Source organism: Macaca nemestrina, chromosome 10, assembly GCF_043159975.1.
Source record: "Macaca nemestrina isolate mMacNem1 chromosome 10, mMacNem.hap1, whole genome shotgun sequence".
NCBI lineage: Eukaryota > Metazoa > Chordata > Mammalia > Primates > Cercopithecidae > Macaca > Macaca nemestrina.
In genome coordinates, this window is record NC_092134.1 from 140,211,537 (window position 1) to 140,229,404 (window position 17,868).

At 54.7% G+C, this 17,868-nt stretch overlaps 1 protein-coding gene across 2 annotated transcripts in view; it reads right to left on the reverse strand.

Annotated features, from left to right (window-relative positions):
* Positions 1-17,868, reverse strand: part of LOC105484130 (TEA domain transcription factor 4) — a 92,669-nt gene that overhangs the window by 25,584 nt on the left and 49,217 nt on the right. The window contains exons 4-8 of one of the 2 annotated variants that reach the window (XM_071072366.1): positions 9,073-9,137; positions 7,903-7,965; positions 2,621-2,749; positions 1,561-1,604; positions 980-1,035 (exon numbers count right to left, since the gene is read on the reverse strand). In XM_071072366.1, coding sequence (XP_070928467.1) covers positions 980-1,035; positions 1,561-1,604; positions 2,621-2,749; positions 7,903-7,965; positions 9,073-9,137 — 357 coding nt within the window. The remainder of the gene's footprint in view (positions 1-979; positions 1,036-1,560; positions 1,605-2,620; positions 2,750-7,902; positions 7,966-9,072; positions 9,138-17,868) is intronic. The other variant, XM_071072367.1, reaches the window with a different exon arrangement.

Consider the following 17,868-nt stretch of genomic DNA (forward strand, 5'->3'; position numbering starts at 1 on the left):
AAGAGGCTCTCCATCCAGCGCTGCTAACAGATGAACCTACTCCATCCTACTGTAGTTTAGATCATGTCCTGAAGGCAACAGGGGGCCAGGAAGGCACCCTAAGCCTGGAAGCAACACCATGAGACTGAAGCTCTGGTGAGTGACAGGGTGACGAGAGGAGGTGAGACGGGACAGGGAGCCGGTGAAGAGGCCGCTACAGGAACGCAGGCAAAAGCCAGCAGGCCTGGAGTGAAGACAGGGTCAGCGTGGACGGGAGAGGACTGCCATGAGACAGAGGGTGGACGGGACCTGACGCTGTGACTTCGTTTTGATGTGTGAACGAGAAAAAGCAGCCTTCAGGACCTGGGGGGCAGGAGGCAGCAGGGCTGCTCTCAGTGGCAGGAAAGCCAAGGGGCTGGGCAGGCAGAGTCCACACCAGAATGGGCAGTTTAAGGGTGAGGAGCTGGTCTTGCCCTACAGAGTGGGAGGTGGTGAGGGCCCCTCCCGAGAAAGAGGCGAGAACAGAGCGGAGCCTGTCAGTGAGAGGGCGGGGGGGGCTCCTGTCGGCAGAGCTGGCTGCCTCCACCAGGTCTTCTTTCACAAGGGTCCCTCTTCTCGGGAGGGGCCCCAGGCTGGTGAGTTAGACACCCCTCAGCCCTCCCAGGAGCCAGGTGTGCGAGGCACACTGCAGTAACAAGGTAGGCCAAGTGGGGCAGCCACCCGGGCACAGGCACTGCCCTTGGAAGGCATGTGCCCCACAAGCCCTGAGCACAGCTGGGAGGGGACAGGGACAAGGCAACCCGAAGGGCACAAAGGGGCTTGGCACACGGCTGAGGTGTGCTTCCTGGGGGCAAGGAATGGGGTGTGGCCAGGGACCAGGATGTGTGGTCGGAATGCGTGATGGGGCAGCATCTAACAGGGACATGCAGGGGCCTGGACCCAGAGGCCGGAGCCGCACAGCTGCGATGGATGGCAAGGGAGACACGCAGCGCTCACCCACCTGGCAGAGGCAGCGGAGGCTGGACAGCATAGGTTTGCTGAGAGAAAGGCTTCACACTGCGGGAGAGAGAAGAGGGGAGGTGTTAGCCTCAGGCAGGCTGCCACCACGGATCCCTGCACTGGGGCCAGTGGTCTCTGTGTGGTAGGTCCTGGTGGTCTGGATTTCAGTGCTCTTGATGGGCCTCGGCCTCCTACTCCCGCCCCTGCCGACTCCCTTGGGTTTTGTGGTGGGTCACAGACACAGCGTGTCCGATGAAGAAATCCACCCCTCCCTTTCCTCCTCCCAGGCCAGCCCGAGATCTGACTCCCAGCCTCCTCCCCTGGGGGACCTCAGCTCTGGCCCTGCCTACACCCTGGACAGACTGGGGTTTTGGCAAATACCACCCTAGGGTGTGGACATCACAGATGAGCCCAGTGATGCCTGAGAGTAGGAGAGCCCAATCCCGGAGCTCAAAGCCATCCTGAAAGGCGGACCCCAGCAGCAGCCCCAGCACACCCTGGGGCCCGGGCTCAAGGTCATGAGTTTATGAGTTCAAGTTCAGTTCAGGGAGCAACTGGCAGCAGAAAGCAGGCCATACTCACTCATGGGACGTTCCGGCTTGGCCTGGCAAAGCTCCTTGCCAAAACTGAGGAGGCAAAAGGCATGGAATCAGCATGGCCCCAGGTGCACCCAGGGCCCTGTGGCATGGGGGTGGGGGTGGGACAGGGCAGGGCCTCCACTGGGAGGAGAGGCTGGAGCCCTCGCCCTCGTCTAGCTAGTGAATGCTAACAGACCGCAGCAGCACCCCCAGAGTGGGTTTCAGGGGACTCTCAGGCCCTGTGGATGAGGGGCTCCGTGGGAAAAGCACCCAGGTGTGGTCCACACTGCACAGGACAACCCCCTGCAGAGTCACAGTGCAGACCTAAGGCTCGGAAAAGTCCCAGTGCCAAGAACCCACTTAGTGCCAAGGGTCCCGAACGTACCCACAGCACCACTGTGTCCCATCTGTTTAACATGCGGATGGACGAGTGCTCTCTGGGACACACTTTGAAAACTGCTGTGGCCTGGCACTGCCCCTTCCTCACGTGCCTACGGTGGTGCTGCAGGTGCCTTGAAGACTCATTTAGTCCCTGGAGCCAAGAAACCTCTCCGAGGAGACAGCTCTGAAAAGGGGCTTTTCTGGATCATTCTGAGAGTGTGGCCAACATGGTCATGGCTGGGAAATTTAAAATCTGACCAGGGGTTTGTTCTTGGGCACCAGCTCTCCACCTGGCAGGAGGGCAGGAATGAGGCTGCATGGCACGGGCTGCCCAGGGACATGCTGGTCTCAGGCTTCAGCTCAGCCACCTTGGCTTCAGCTTCCTCATCTGTAAATTGGGCCAACTTGGCAGAGCTACCAGTTGGTCAGCTCCTGGAAGCTCCCATTTCCCCCTTGTGAAAAGTCTGCAGTCACTGTTGAGGACCCAAAGAAAGGCATCCCAATATCAGCCACGCCAGGACTTGTGTGGCCCCTTGGTCTTGTTCCCTCCTTCCCTGACTGCCCTGGCCAATAGGACTCAGGTGAGAGAAAACTGGGCTGGCCAATGCTTCTGGTCCTTCTGAACAGGGAGGAGGGAGGAGGAGAGGGCTGGCCTGGCCTCCGGCTCTCGGCAGCCCACTTACCCCTGAGACTGCTGGGCGGCCGGGGCCCCGGGCGAGGGCCATGCTACTGTGGAAGGCCGTGGCGGAGATGATCTGTGCAGACGACATGGCAGCCATGCTCTGCAGGGCCTTGTCCTTAGCTGCCTGGTCCTGGGGGAGACATTGCAAGGGAGGACCTCAGCAGGGTCACTAGTCAGGCTGAGGCCAGGCGGGTCTGGCTCTGGGGTTGGGGAAGCTGTCTCACTGCCAGTGGCCAGAGCTGGGGGACCAGGCGTTAAGTCTGTGCCATGCTATTAACTTGTTTTACAACTGATAAAAAGTCACCTGGTTTCTCTGGTCAGTTTTCTCATCTGTCAAAGGGGCATGACACTTGCCCTGCTTATTTCTTCAGAGCTTAGAGAGACATTATCTGCCATTTTATTAATTACGGGGCCACCTCGAGAACGAGGGTCTTCTATGCTTTGCTCACCTCTCTACCACGGGTGCCCAGCTCAGCACTTGTCTTGTGAAAGCGAAGCATAAATATCTGCTGGATCCCGACTCAAGTGCACAGAAAGCATCGTCCCTGGCCACACGGGCTGTCCGGAGGCAACAGACCATTTCCTGTGGCCCGACCTGCCTCGGTCCTCCCTAAGGATCTCCCCGGGCACTGCAGGCACCTGGGACTCACCCGTCTTTCACGGATCAGAAGGTAAATACCCACTGTCTGCCCTCCAAAGGCTCTAAGACCCCAGAGGATGGGTTCACCCTGAATAGGCCCGGAACAAATGAGCACACAGGGAAAGCCACGTGGATGGCACGGGTAACAATAGTAAGAGTTTGTTATATTCGTATAAGCCAGTGGTTTCCATCCTGAGTGCCTGAATTCCAAAGGTCTTCAAAACCAATGACACAACATTCCCTATTTCAAGAAGCCTAATGGAAATTGTGTCTTTTTTTTTTTTTTTTTCAGAGACAGGGTCTCGCTCTGTCACACAGGCTGGAGTACTGCACAATTGTGGCTCACTACAGCTTCAAACTCCTGGGCTCCAATGATCTGCCCATCTTAGCCTCCTGAGTAGCTGGGACCACAGGCATGCGTTATTGTACCCAGCAGGGATTATCCCAAAAGGCCACACACACCCAGGCTGGAACAGCAAGTATCATTCAGTCTGCAGCTTTATCAGGGCTAAATGGCTCGACTGAGTCAACTCAGGAGCTCTGATTAGAAACTTGGTATCTGGCCGGAAGCGGTGGCTCATGCCTGTTATCCCAGCACCTGGAGAGGCTGAGGTTGGTAGATTGCCCGAGCCCAGGAGTTCAAGGCCAGCCTGGGCAACTTGGCGAAACCTGTCTCTACAAAAAATACAAAACTTAGCCAGGTCTGGTGGTGTGTGCCTTTGGTCAAGCTACTCAAGGAGCTGAGGTGGGAGGATAGCTTAAACCTGGGAAACAGGGACTGCAGTGAGCTGAGATTGCACCACTGCACTCCAGCCTGGGCAACAGACCAAGAATCTGTCTAATTAAATACATAAATATCTTTATGATTATTATTTTTTTTTCAGACAGCATCTCATTAGCTCAGGCTGGTCTCAAACTCCTGGCTTCAAGTGATCCTCCCGCCTCGACCGCCCAGTGCTGGGATTATAGGCATGAGCGACTGCCCCCAGCCATGAATTTTTTTTTAATGAGAAAGATAAAACCATTATTGAATAACTAATAATAATTAACTTGGTAGATCCGGATCTCCCTTAAGTGACACAAAGGTTGAGAACCTCCCAAGAGGCTGAGGCAGGAGGATCACCTCAGCCCAGGAGGTCGAGGCTGCAGTGAGCTGTGACAGCACTAATGCACTCCAGCCTGGGCGACAGAGTGAGAGTCTCTAAAAAATAAAGTAAAAACAGAAGTTGAGAAGCAACGGCGAGCCTTGCACCTCACAAGCTCTTCAGAGGGATGCCTCGACACGGTCCACACTGCAGCTCCATGAGGCGCGCAGCACCGCAGCCCGGAGGCTCAGAGAGGCTTAGTGCTCCCCTGCCGTCCTGGCGCCGTGCAGGTGTGGAGCCAGAACACAGCAGGCCCTTCCACTCAGCCTCTCAAGGTGACCATTTCACCCATGTGGCATGAGGCAGCCCAGGGAAGGTTTTCAAGAACACGACCTCACTGCGTCCTGAGACTGGCAGGACTAGTAGGATCCTTAAGATGAAGAAACTGAGGCTCCGAGAATTTGGGTGACTAGGGTGCTGAGAGTGGTGAGGGTGGCCAGCTGAGCTCGGTCCAGATTGGCACACAGGGGGCCGTGCAAATGAAGGGGTCGGGGGAGACGCATCATAGAGGGCGGTGGGGAGTGGGGAACCGTTCTGAGCAGTGGGTCATTGTCAACGTGGACAAAGCAGTGAAACAGATGAGATTTGTCCCTGGTCCTTCCTGGCCTCCTCCCCACTGTCCTTTTGGGGCCAAACTTGGGCTTTGCTCTCAGAGGTTATCTCTGATAACCAAAGAGGGAGCTAACTAGTAAGTCTAAGGGTGTGTCTCATCCAGGGACACTTGCAGTTTTCAGGAGGAAAGCGCCCAGGCCAGCCCCCGGCCTCTCCCCGCAGGAGGGCATGAGGGACTTGGCAGGCGCACCCCCGCGAGCCCACAGACTTCGGCACTTAACTGCATCACGAGGCCGGGGCTGCACCTGCTCAGTGCCTGCCTTCCTGGACACTCGATCTAAACAAACGGCTGGGGCTCAGGAAACCACGGCCTGAGCAGGGTAGGGCAGGGGTCAGGAGGAAGTGGGAAGGACCTGATGGGAGTGACAGCAGTAGCCGGGCAATGGAGCCAGGGAGCCACTAACTGGGGCCGGGAGGGGCACTTGGATATCACCTTGCTCGTCTGTCACTTTACAGATGAGGAAACTGAACGGAGCTCCAGGAGGTCCCAGTGACTTTGCCCAAGTACCCACGGCCATGGGGCAGAGCCAGGCCTAGGACCCAGCCTCTCACTCAGGGATTTCTACCGGATCACTCTCTAACCCAGAGCTTAATCACTTCGGGTTCTAGATTCTTTGAGAATATGACAAAATCCTCACAGCAATCTCTCCAAGAAAACTCACATATACATGGAAATTTGCATATTTTAAGGAGTTTATGGCTCCCCTTGGTGTCTGTCCAGCCATCCACTGAAGGCTGTCCTTGGGCCCCAAGTCAGAACCTGTGGACAAGGATGAATACAATTCCCTGAGGTAAATTTGGGCCTCACAGCTGGCCCCCAAGGAGTTGCCCTAAACGCAGCAGTGGGAAGTCTATTCACTGTGGTCATCTGTGGGGTCCCGGTGAGTCAGAGGCGGACAAAAGAGGGGAAACAGGGAGCAGGGCTAGGTTGTGGGTGCTTCCAGGGTACACTAGCCAGGCGGAGAGGCAGGCAGCAACAGCTGAGGGCTGGTCAGCTGTCCCAGGGAAAAAGGAGCGAGGTGCCAGGCCACAGTTGTGGGGCTTGGGGAACAGCTGGGCTGATGGCAGGAGGAATGGAACTGAGTGGGCAGTGGGGTGTGGCTTCCTAGGAGGCAGAAAGGTTTGTGGTTCCCACCCACTCATTCTGAGATTCCAGTGTCAGGATCATGAACTGCCAGGGCCAGACGGGACCTTCAAGGTCATCTAATTCAGTGGCTTTTCTTTAATATAAAAAATATTTTTAGAGATGGGGTCTCACGATGTTGCCCAGGCTGAAGTGGCCGGTCACAGGTGCAGTCACAGCTCACTGCAGACTCCACCTCCTGCCCTCAACCTCCAAGTAGCTGGGATTAGAGGCGTGCGTGCCCAGCTAGCCCAGTGGCTTTTTTTGAGATGGAATCTCACTCTGTTGCCCAGGTTGGAGTGCAGTGGCACTATCTTGGCTCACTGCAACCTCTGCTTCCCAGGTTCAAGTGATTCTTCTACCTTAGCCTCCCCAGTAGCTGGGATTACAGGTGTGCGCCATCACACCTGGCTAATTTTTATATTTTTAGTAGAGACAGGGTTTCACCATGTTGGCCTGGCTGGTCTCGAACTCCTGACCTCAAGTGATCCGCCCACCTTGGCCTCCCAAAGAGCTTACAGGCGTGAGCCATTATGCCTGACCTCCCAGTAGCTTTTAAACTGGGTTCTGAGGTCCCCTAGAGTCCAAGTGTCATGAGGTAGGAAAGGATTCACGGGAGGAGAGGAGCCTTGCCAACCTAGCTTTGACCAGAACAGCTCCTCTGATAACACATCAGGGTGATATTTTGTTGGGAGAAAAAAAGGAAAGGGGCTACATTGCTTTAAAAAAAAAATGTTTGCAGGCCAGTCCCAGTGACTCATGCCTATAATTTCAGCACTTTGAGAGGCCAAGGCAAGAGGATCTCTTGAGCCCAAAGGTTTATGGACCTCTCAGGCAAAATAGGGAGACTCCGTCTCTATAAAAAAATAGAAAAAAATGGCCGTGCAGTGGCACTTGCCTGTGGTCCCAGATACTCAGGAGGCTGAGGTGGGAGGATGGTTGGAGTTTATGAGGTCAACGCGGCCGTGAGCTATGATTGCGTCACTGCACTCCGCGTGGGTGACGGAGATCCTGTCTCTAAAAATACATCAATAAAAACGTTTATAAATGGTCTAGACTTAATGCCTCAAATGTCAGATCTTCCCACCGACTGGCTGTGCAGGCTCTGTGGTCATCATCTCCCTGATGGAGAGCTCACACCCTCCTAGTGTTCACCCAAAGGCCCCCAGTTCCAGGGTCCCAGAGGCCTGATTCCTGTGGGGAGCAGCATTCCCCTACCCCGAGGGGAATGCTGCAACATCAGGCCCCCCAGAGCTGTCACCTATGAGCGGGGGCCCTGCAAGACGGGGCTGACCCAGGGAAGGGAAGGAACCCCCAGTCCCACAGGGCAGGAAGCAGGAAGGAATTCCCCAGCTCCCACAACACCATAAACGCCACCCCCACCCCCACAGCAGGTGCCCCCCATGCCCCTGCTGCTCTACATGCTCTGGTTGAGGGCACTAAGGCGCCCTCAAGAAATGAGGGCTGGCGGGTGATCCAGCTGCTCTGAGCCATGTGAGCCCCTCTAAGCAGGAGCCAGCGAGGGGGGATCCCAGCAGGAGCCTGGCCTGTAGCTCCCAGGGTGTGGGGAGACAGGCGTCCACCACTTGGCTCTCTTGTGCGGATGGGAGACAGGTTACAGGCCCAACCTGGCTTTCCTCAACAGAGAGAAGCACACTGACTCACACACCAGCAGCCACGCCCTGACCCCAAAGGGAAGGCACACTGCTGGAGAAAGCCACCACTCCTGGCCCCTCCAGCCCCCAACCCTGCAGTTTCCTTACCTTTAGCTTGGCCTGGATCTCGCGAGCTTTGCGACGAGCCAGCACCTGGATGTGGCTGGAAACCTGTGGCAGGGAGAGAGGGCTCCGGTCTCTACCTCCCAACAACCTGTGTTCCCCAGCCTGGCTTCCGGCTTCCCGACCCTCGCCCTCCACAGCCCTTGATCCACATCTGTGGACAAAATGAATGAATGAATGAAAGGGTCAACTGGTCGGCCCTCAGTCCTGCCTTGCCCAGCTAATCCAGAAGCTGGCAATATTTCAAAAGTGCAGCGCCGGCAGGGAGCAGTGGCTCACACCTGTAATCCCAGCACTTTGGGAGGCTAAGGCAGGTGGATCACTTGAGGCCAGGAGTTCGAGACCAGCCCAGCCAACATAGTGAAACTCCATTTCTACTAAAACCACAAAAATTAGCTGGGTGTGGTGGCGCATTCCTGTTATCCCAGCTACTTGGAAGACTGAGGTAGGAGAATTGCTTGAACCCAGGAGGCGGAGGTTGCAGTGAGTGGAGATTGCATCACTGTACTCCAGCTTGGGCAACAGAGCGGGACTCTGTCTCAAAAAAGAAAAAAAAAAAAAAAACGTAGTGCCAATGTTTTACTGTCTGTCCTGGTGTCCTGGAGAAGGATAAGAGGGGGCTGTTGACTCTCCAGAGAGGGAAGGAGTTTCCTCCTAAGTGATGACAGCAGGGACCCCAAGAAAACTGAACCACCCAGCCGGGCATGTAATCCCACGCCTGTAATCCCACCACTTTGGGAGGCTGAGGTGGGTGGATTACATGAGGTCAGGAATTCCAGACCATCCTGGCCAACATGGTGAAACCCTGTCTCTACTAAAAATACAGAAAATTAGCTGGGCGTTGTGGCGGGTGACTATAACCCCAGCTATTCGGGAGGCTGAGGCAGGAGAATGGCTTGAACCCATGAGGCGGAGGTTGCGGTGAGCTGAGATCGCGTCATTGCACTCCAGTCTGGGCAACACGAGTGAAACCCCGTCTCAGGAAGAAAAAAAGAAAAACTGGACCACCTGTGACACGCCCAACGGAGATAACTCATCCAGAGCTGCCGCCCCTTGAAAGCCTGCGTCTGGTCCTGGGAGGGCCTGGCCCACCTTGGGAGCAGGCTGGTGCTGGGGTACCACCCCTGGGACCCCTACCCGTCTCTTGAGGCCCACCTGCTTCCTGGTGCGGGTCTTCCCTGTCCGGAGCTTGATGTAGCGGGCAATCAGCTCGTTCCGACCTGCAGAGACACCAGCATCCTCAGCGGAGAGGACAAAAGGCTGGAGGCGGTGAGGGGGTGCGGGGCACCTTCTGTGGGGGAGGAGCCCTATGCTCCCTCTCTGCCCTTCCTACGCAGATCTGTGGGGTGAGGATTCTGTGGGTTCCCTCTCTGGATCACAGGGATCTCCCAGCAGCGAGAGGAAGACAAGGCCTCACTGTGGGGACTGAAACCTGTGAACAAGGTTAACAGGGCCCATGGCCACCAACCACACACAGCCTGAGGAAGTTCCAGAGCCTCCCTTGACCCCCGGCACCGTTCCTCAGCACTGGCCACCTCCTCCCCTCTCCCCACACTTTCCCCTGGGGCCTTCTGCACACTTGGGAGGCTCCAGGGAGGTGCCCGGCCCTCGGCCTTGCCCTGTGTGACTGCCACTGTGCCCTCCGCCTCTGTAAACGAGTGGGAGTGTCCAGACTCTTGTCCTGTCTGCAGGCAGCAGCAGGCATGGGGGGTGCAACTGCTGGAGACACTTAGTGACCCAGAGAGGAGGCCTGAGCCTGTTCGCTCATAAAGAAAAGCCAGTTAGTGCACATGTGCAGCCCCATGGCAGACTCGGAGCCCTCAACAAGGAAGGCTGAGCACTCCCCATGGGCCCAGCCCCCGAGGGACTGCCGCTGTGCCTGAAGCATCCTGGAAGACCCCAAAGAGCGTCCATGGCTTCCAGTATTGAAAAAGATGATGGAAAGGGGTTCCTCATCTCAAAGCGTCACCTAGTTCAGGAGTGGCATGTGCCCACACAATGAAATCCATGGGTGCTACGGACAGGGGCGTGTTCACAGGACCAGGGGCCAGTTCGGGCTGGGTGGTCAGGCAAACCCTTGGGTGGCCCTTGACCCCTGAGTAGTGTTAGACCATACAGAAAAGCAGCGGGTGAGGAGAGGCAGAGCAAGAGGGTTTGAGTGCGGGCATCAGAGGGAGCAGCTGCCAGCCCGCCCCGTCCTGCGGAGCCTGGAGGGCTTGTGGCTGTCCGCAGGAGGCAGCTGCTGATGGTGGGGGAGGTGAGGGGAGTGGGCTGCCGGCCACCTGGGTTGTAACCAGAGTGCACGGCCACGGCCAAGCTGACTCCCCAGCTGACCTTTCCCCAATGCCAAGGCCAAATGAAGAGGCTACTCTCCAGAGGTACTGTCGGCCAGAAAAGGTTTGCCTGTGTCAGAGGAAGGAGGGAGGGGAGAATCGGAGTCTGGGGACATTGTCCGTGGGCTGTTCTGCACCTAAAACCCTGAGTCCACAAGACGTCTCCTCTCAAAGCATTCTAGGGAAAGGCTTTGGCGGTCCAGTGAACGGTCGACAGTTCTACCCTAGGTCTAGCTAAAGTCACCGTGCAGCATCTCGGGTGTAAGTCATCACCAGTGGGTGAATGAACTAGGGCCACAGACCTGCGAGCTGGCGAGCCAGGCTAGAGCCTGGCAGCTCCACAAGTGAGGTTTGGGAGCACGGTAAGTCTCTCCCCTTTAAGGACCTTCACTCAGCCTTCTCTTTTCTTTTTTTTTTTTAAGAGACGGAGTCTCGCTCTGTCGCCCAGGCTGGAGTGCGGTGGTGCGGTCTCGGCTCACTGCAAGCTCCGCCTCCCAGGTTCCCGCCATTCTCCTGCCTCAGCCTCCCAAGTAGCTGGGACTACAGGCGCCCGCCACCACGCTCGGCTAATTTTTTGTATTTTTAGTGGAGACGGGGTTTCACCGTGTTAGCCAGGATGGTCTGGATCTCCTGACTTCGCGATCTGCCCGCCTTGGCCTCCCAAAGTGCTGGGATTACAGGCCTGAGCCACCGCGCCCGGCCAGCCTTCTCTTCTTGAATCTAGTTCCTTTAAGGTTTTTCCTGCAGATTTTTCCAAATTTCTACAAATGTAGGAAACAGACCTCAACGCTGGCTCAGTGAGAACCCTCTGTGGCTCAGTTTCCTTTTCTGTAAAATGAACATGCTCTAGGCCCAAGTAAGTAACCCAGTTCAGAGACTAGTCTGCAAGCAAGGAAGAGCATGAGGGAGGAAGAGGTTCCCAAGAGCTGCGAAGTGGGTGATGGTGTAGCAGGAGGGATGGGGATGGCAGACCATGGGATACAGTTATTGGTTGCTCCTCTGGCCCGTGCCTTGCACACAGGTTACCGTGTGCTCATCGGTTGTCCGTGTCTGTCTTTCCTTGCTAGACTCTCGACAGCTCAGAGGAAGAGGCCATGCATCCGTTCAAGTCTGCATGTCCAGTTCCTGGCACCTACTCGCCGAACGAATGAACGAGTCTGGTGTGGCTCCACTTCCAAAACAGATCCAGAATTCATTCAGCCACTGTGCAGCACCGCACCTTCCAGGGTCCAAGTTCCCGTCATCTCTGGCTTGCATTAGGATCATCACCTTCCATGTGTATTCCCTACTCCCAGTCTGCTCAACATAGCAGCTGCAGCGACCCTATCGAAATTCAGAAGCACTCCAACGGCTTCCATCTGCCCCAGATTAATGGTGTCCAAGTCCTTACAATGGCATGGAAACCCATGCAGGATGTGGCCACCCCAGTTCAGTCACCTCTCTGATCTAGTCTACCTGCTCCATCCTAAACCTCTTACTGTCCTGGGATGCACCAGGCCCACACCTGCCCCACCAAGGTCCCTGTGCTTCCTGTTTCTCCTCCAGGGAACACTCGGCCCCAGAGTCCCACACCACCTGCACCCCTCGGGTGCCACTCTCTCTTCCCTGACCACCCCACCAAGGGCTGAAGTCGTACTCCTACCTGCCCACCCTGGCACCCACCGCCTTTCCTTTTCTCCACAGCACCTTCTAGCATAACACAAAATCTAACTTATTTCAGTACCATCTGTGCCCCCACTCCCATCAGAACCACAGTCCAGGTGAATAGGGATTTTTGGTCCATTTATTCACTTTTTTATACCCAACACCTAGAAAACTGGTTGCATACTGTAGGCGTTCAATAAATACTTGCTGCCTGAATGACAAGGGAATGAATGCTAAGATGCTGGTCAGATGTCCCGTAACTGTTTTAGTATTCTCAGACAAAGGAGTGAGTTAAATACACGCAAATAACCTTATACTTCTGATTAGTCTGACGTAACTTTCAAAGCGCTGTCCTGTCCTGGTCTCATTGAACTTTTCTGTACCTGAGCAAACCCCGACTTTTGTGAAGACTAAGACATTTAGAAATTGGGAGGCCGGGCCTGGTGGCTCAAGCCTGTAATCTCAGCACTTTGGGAGGCTGAGACGGGCGGATCATGAGGTCAGGAGATCGAGACCATCCTGGCTAACACAGTGAAACCCCGTCTCTACTAAAAAAATACAAAAAACTAGCCCGGCGAGGTGGTGGGAGCCTGTAATCCCAGCTACTCGGGAGGCTGAGGCAGGAGAATGGCATAAACCCGGGAGGCGGAGCTTGCAGTGAGCTGAGATCTGGCCACTGCACTCCAGCCTGGGCGACAGAACGAGACTCCGTCTCAAAAAAAAAAAAAAAAAATTAGGTTAAAAACTTTTGGAGGCAATGGACATATTCATTATCTTGATGGTGGTGATGGCTTCACAGGTGCCTCCATCTGTCAAAATGTATCAAACTGTCCACTTTAAGCATGTACGGTCTGTTGTATGTCAGTTCTACTTCAATGAAGCAAAAATTAAGTTTAGGGACTTGGAAGGGGCCCGTGTAAGTGCTGGGTCACCTCATGAGCTTCACAGTAAATCCACCTCCTCCCTGCAATGGGCAGGTAATGATACCTATTGCTGTCCAGGTGTGACTCTTGGCTCAGGGGCTTGAATATGGCCCGAGGCCCGGTCCAGCCAGGATGCTTAGTTAACGGAACCTCCTGTCATCAGGCAGGACCGCCCCATAACAGTGCTGTTTCCTCCACAGCCTGTAGTGAGCAGCAGTAGGGAGACCTTGCCCCCCATCAGCTGAGACCCTCACCCCAAACATCACAGAGGACTCAGCCTCTGCAAGGAACCCCCTGCCCACCACCCCACAACTACCTTCACCTCCTGCCACAAGGTTCCAGGGCTCTGCTGCTAGAAACGGCATCTTAGCCCTGGGCGAGAGGCTAGGAAGCGGGCAGGACAGGAGCCACACCAAGCGGTCTAAGGCAGGCTCAGCTGTCTTCTTTTTTGTTTTGTTTTGTTTTTCTGAGATGGAGTCTCGCTGTTGCCCAGGCTGGAATGCAGGTGGTGTGATCTTGGCTCACCACAACCTCCGCCTCCCGGGTTCCAGTGATTCTCCCACCTCAGCCTCCCAAGTAGCTGGGATTACAGGCACACACCTCCAACGCCTGGCTAATTTTTGTATTTTTAGTAGAGGCAGGGTTTCACCATATTGGCCAGGCTGGTCTCGAACCCCTTACCTCAAGTAATCTGCCCACCTCAGCCTCCCAAAGTGCTGGGATTATAGGCATAAGCCACCACACCCAGCCCGTCTTTGTATTTTTTTCTATTTTTATCTTTTTTTTTTTTTTTTTTGAGACGGAGTTTCACTCTGTTGCCCAGGCTGGAGTGCAATAGTACAGTCTTGGCTCACTACAACCTCTGCCTCCCGGGTTCAAGTGATTCTCCTGCCTCAGCCTCCCAAGTAGCTGGGATTACAAGCATGCGCCACCACACCCAGCTAATTTTGTATTTTTAGTAGAGACGTGGTTTCTCCATGTTGGTCAGGCTGGTCTCGAACTCCTGACCTCAGGTGATCTGCCTGCCTCGGCCTCCCAAAGTGCTGGGATTACAGGTGTGAGCCACCACACCTGGCTTTTCTTTCTTTTTAAAACTGTACATACGGGTTGACTAGCCCTTATCTAACATGCTTGGAACAAGAAGTGTTTCAGATCTGGGATTTTTTCAAATTTGGGGGCTATCTGCATTATATACTTACCAGTTGAGCATTTCTAATCCTAAAATCCATCAGCACTCAAAAAGTTTCAAACTTTGGAGTATTTCAGATTTCGGATTTTCAGATTTGGGATGCTCAACCTGTATTTCTGGGGTACAAAGTGATGTTATGATATATATTTATATAATGTGAAATGATTAAATCAAACTAATTAACATGTCCATCATTTCAAATACTCATCATTCTTCATGATGAGAACATGAAATTTACTTTCTTAGCACTTTTGAAAAATGGAATACCTTATTATTCGCTGTAGTCACCACGCTGGGCAATAGGTCTCCAAAAACATCCCTCCTTGACTGGGCGTCATGACTCACACCTATAATCCCAGCTCTTTGGGAGGCCGAGGCAGGAAGATCGCCCAAGCCCAGGAATTCAGGATCAGCCTGGGCAACATAGTGAGACCCCACCCCATCTCTGCAAAAAAATAAAAATAAGGCCAGGCACAGTGGCTCACGCCTGTAATCCCAGTACTTTGGGAGGTCGAGGTGGGCGGATCACAAGGTCAGAAGATCAAGATCATCCCGGCTAACACAGTGAAACCCCGTCTCTACTAAAAATACAAAAAAACTAGCCGGGCGTGGTGGCGGGCACCTGTAGTCCCAGCTACTCGGGAGGCTGAGGCGGGAGAATGGCGTGAACCCGGGAGGTGGAGCTTGCAGTGAGCCGAGATCGCGCCACTGCACTACAGCCTGGGCGACAGAGCGAGACTCTGTGTCAAAAAAAAAAAAGAAATAAAAATAAAAATAAAAAAATAATAAAAATAAAAATTAAAAATTAGCCAGGTGTGGTGGCACATGCCTGTAGTCCCAGCCACTCAGGACGCTGCGGCAGGAGGCTCACTTGAGTCCAGGGGATTGAGGCTGCAGTGAGCCGTGATCACACCACTGCACTTCTGCCAGGGAGAGAAAGACCCTGTCTAAAACAAACAAACAAACAAACAAAACAGAAAAAAAAAAACTAAAAACCAAAAACATTTCCCCATCTAACTGAAACTGTATTCTTTGACCAACACCTCCCGGTCGCGCCCGCCCAAGCCTCCAGTAACCACCTTTCTACTCTCTGCTGTGAGCTCCGCTGTTTTAGATTCCACCTCTGAGTGAGCCCTCCGGGCATTTGTCCTTCCGGGTCTGGTGTATGTCACTCGGCACACTGTCCTCCAGGTTTGTATCTGTTAAAGTTGTGTTTTTCCCCTGGCTGTCTGGGGAGCTTCTACCTCCTCTCCCTTGCTGGCTCATCTCAGACCCTCCAGCCTCGTTGTGCTGGTCGGGGTGATGCCGGCAGTTGAGAACCTCCTGTGGGGCAGTGAAGTGTGGGGTGTCTGTGGGTGTCTGTGGGTGTTTCAGACAAGGGGAACAGGCAGCTTCCTTCCTGCCACCAGGGGTGCTCTAGAGGTCAACGCAGCCATGTCACTGCCTCCAGGCCAGCTGGTATCTAATCCAGGCTTTACACACAGAGGGAGCTGCTGTGGCCTGTCACTCCGATGACAACGTTAATGACAATGAACGCTTGCTGCACACCTCCTCAGTACCAGTATCTGTGCGGACATGGATATGTATCCTGTGACAGCTTATCTGCATTCACCCTTTCGATCCTCACAACAGCTCCATGAGGGTGGTGCTGTCATCCACCACGGACAGGGAAACAGCAAGGTTGAGAAATGTCCTCAGGGTCACAGGCAAGCAGGTGGCTGAGATCCGGGTCCACGTAGCCTGGTGCCAGTGCCCATCTGTGACTACTGCACGGTACCACTCCGAATGAACAGGGAATTGGAGGTCACTTCTCTTAGAAGCAGGGCTGGGCCACGTGACTCTAGAGGTCCTGTTTAGCCTGATGAAGATGAAACGGAAGCCCAGAGAGGGGAAATGACTTATTTATAGTCTCATGGCTTGCTAGTGTCCCAGGCACCACGAGGTGTTTTCCAAGGCTGTCCCCAATGCTTTGAGACTCCTATTTGCTGGCTGTTTCCCCCTAGGATGTGTTCCCCCAACAGGGCTGAGCTTCCTCTGCAAGGGACGATGCTGCTCCTCCCCTTTGGATCAATCCCCCAATTCCTAAGTCTCTGCATGAAGTAAGGTCCTGGAGGGAGATCTGACTATTTGGACCTGAGGTCCTGCCCACCACTCATGGACAGTGGTACCCAGAGCTGATGGGAGCCAACGTATCCTGGATCCTGTAGACACCAGGAGGCTCCCAGAGTCAGGGACAAGTGCGGAAGGGAGTAGGGAGCGTGGGCCTACAGGCAGAGCGTGGGAACCAGAGTGAAGACCAGCAAAGGGCCATGGCAGTGAGAAACTTGTAAGGCACCCAGCCGAGGTGGTGGCGGTGGGAAGGCTTGTCCTTGTCCCAGCTCTGCCCCCAGCTGCATAACCGCAGGCCCTTTCCCTCTGGTGGCTGAGAACACAGGCTGGGGAAGGAGGAGGCCAGTCGGGCAGCTGCGCATTGCAATGTGGCAGGTGGCCTCGGCCAACCCCAGCGCAGGCCTGGGTGGGGCTGGGAAGGACAACCCTGCCAGACTGTGGCCCATCTGTCAGAGGACATGTGTCCAGCAGCCCCCAGCTCACACAGCTCACACCCATGGCCCCACCCCACCAGGGGCAAAGGCTGCCCATGGAGAAACAGGAGCCGTGGCCCAAAGGCTGAGGATGGAGCATTCCCGAGGCAGCGTCCGTCCACGAGGAATCTCCGCTTTCTCCTAGCCCCACACCCAGCCTCACACACACCCTGCCATCACATAGCACCACTAAAATCGTTACCCCAGCTGCACAATCCTGCCTGGGCTAGGTCATTTCTGTATCTCATTTCCTCTGCGCCGAGTCCCCTCTCTCCGTGGCAGCCCACCCCCCAGGCCATAAACTATTAAATGGCATGGAGTAAGTCAAACACCCGCCACTCAGCAGAGGGCCAGCAAGGTCAGCGAGTATTGTTAATATTGTTAACGAAGCCCTGTTATAGTGAATGCTATTGGCTTTCAAACTTGAAAAGGACTGAGGATCTGAGGGCACAAGCCTCCCCACCAAAGAGCAGGTGGAAGCGCACGTGGACATCTTCGGTTCACTGTAGGCCTCGGTGAAGCGAGCAAGCACCATATTGCACCCCTGCAGGTTGGGGCTCAGGGAGAGGAGGCTGGGCCCATCCTCCCTGCCCCACCCTAATCCCCAGTGGCCTGGAAATGGGGACCGGGATGTGTGTGGGGGCGTGCAGCTATCCAGGGATCAGCTGAAGCCATAAACACCTGGGGCTGGAGGAGGAGGCTATTTGTGGAGAAGGAACTTCTGACTGAAGCCTGAGAAGGCAGCAATTGGGCCTGACATTCGAGCTGTTCCTACCATTGTCCCTGGAGGGCTCTGAGGCTTCTGTGAAATCAACCAGGCTTCGAGGCCACAGCCCCAGGAAGCACCAAGAAGCCGGCCCGGCTCCCCACCCAAGAGGACATGCCCATTCCTGCCTCAGTCTCTGTCCTAGTCGCGCTCCCCCACCACGCCGTGAGCTCCTCGAGGGCAGGTGCATGTTCCCTTCACCCCATGCTGTGCATTTGGCACCTGCTGTGTGCTCTCATCCCTGCTACTACACTAGAAGGCAAGGTCTTATTCCAATAACCTCATGAAAGGATGCTCTGCAACACGAATCATTAAGGAAATGCAAATCAAAAACCACAACATAGCGCTTCACACCCGCTAGCATGGCTACGATCCAAAAAATGGAAAATAACAAGTGTTGATGAGGATGTGCGAAATCAGAACTTTTGTTCATTGCTGGCGGGAATGTAAAGTGATGCAGCCGCTGTGGAAAATAGTTTGGTGGTCCCTCAAAAACTTAAACATAAAATTACCA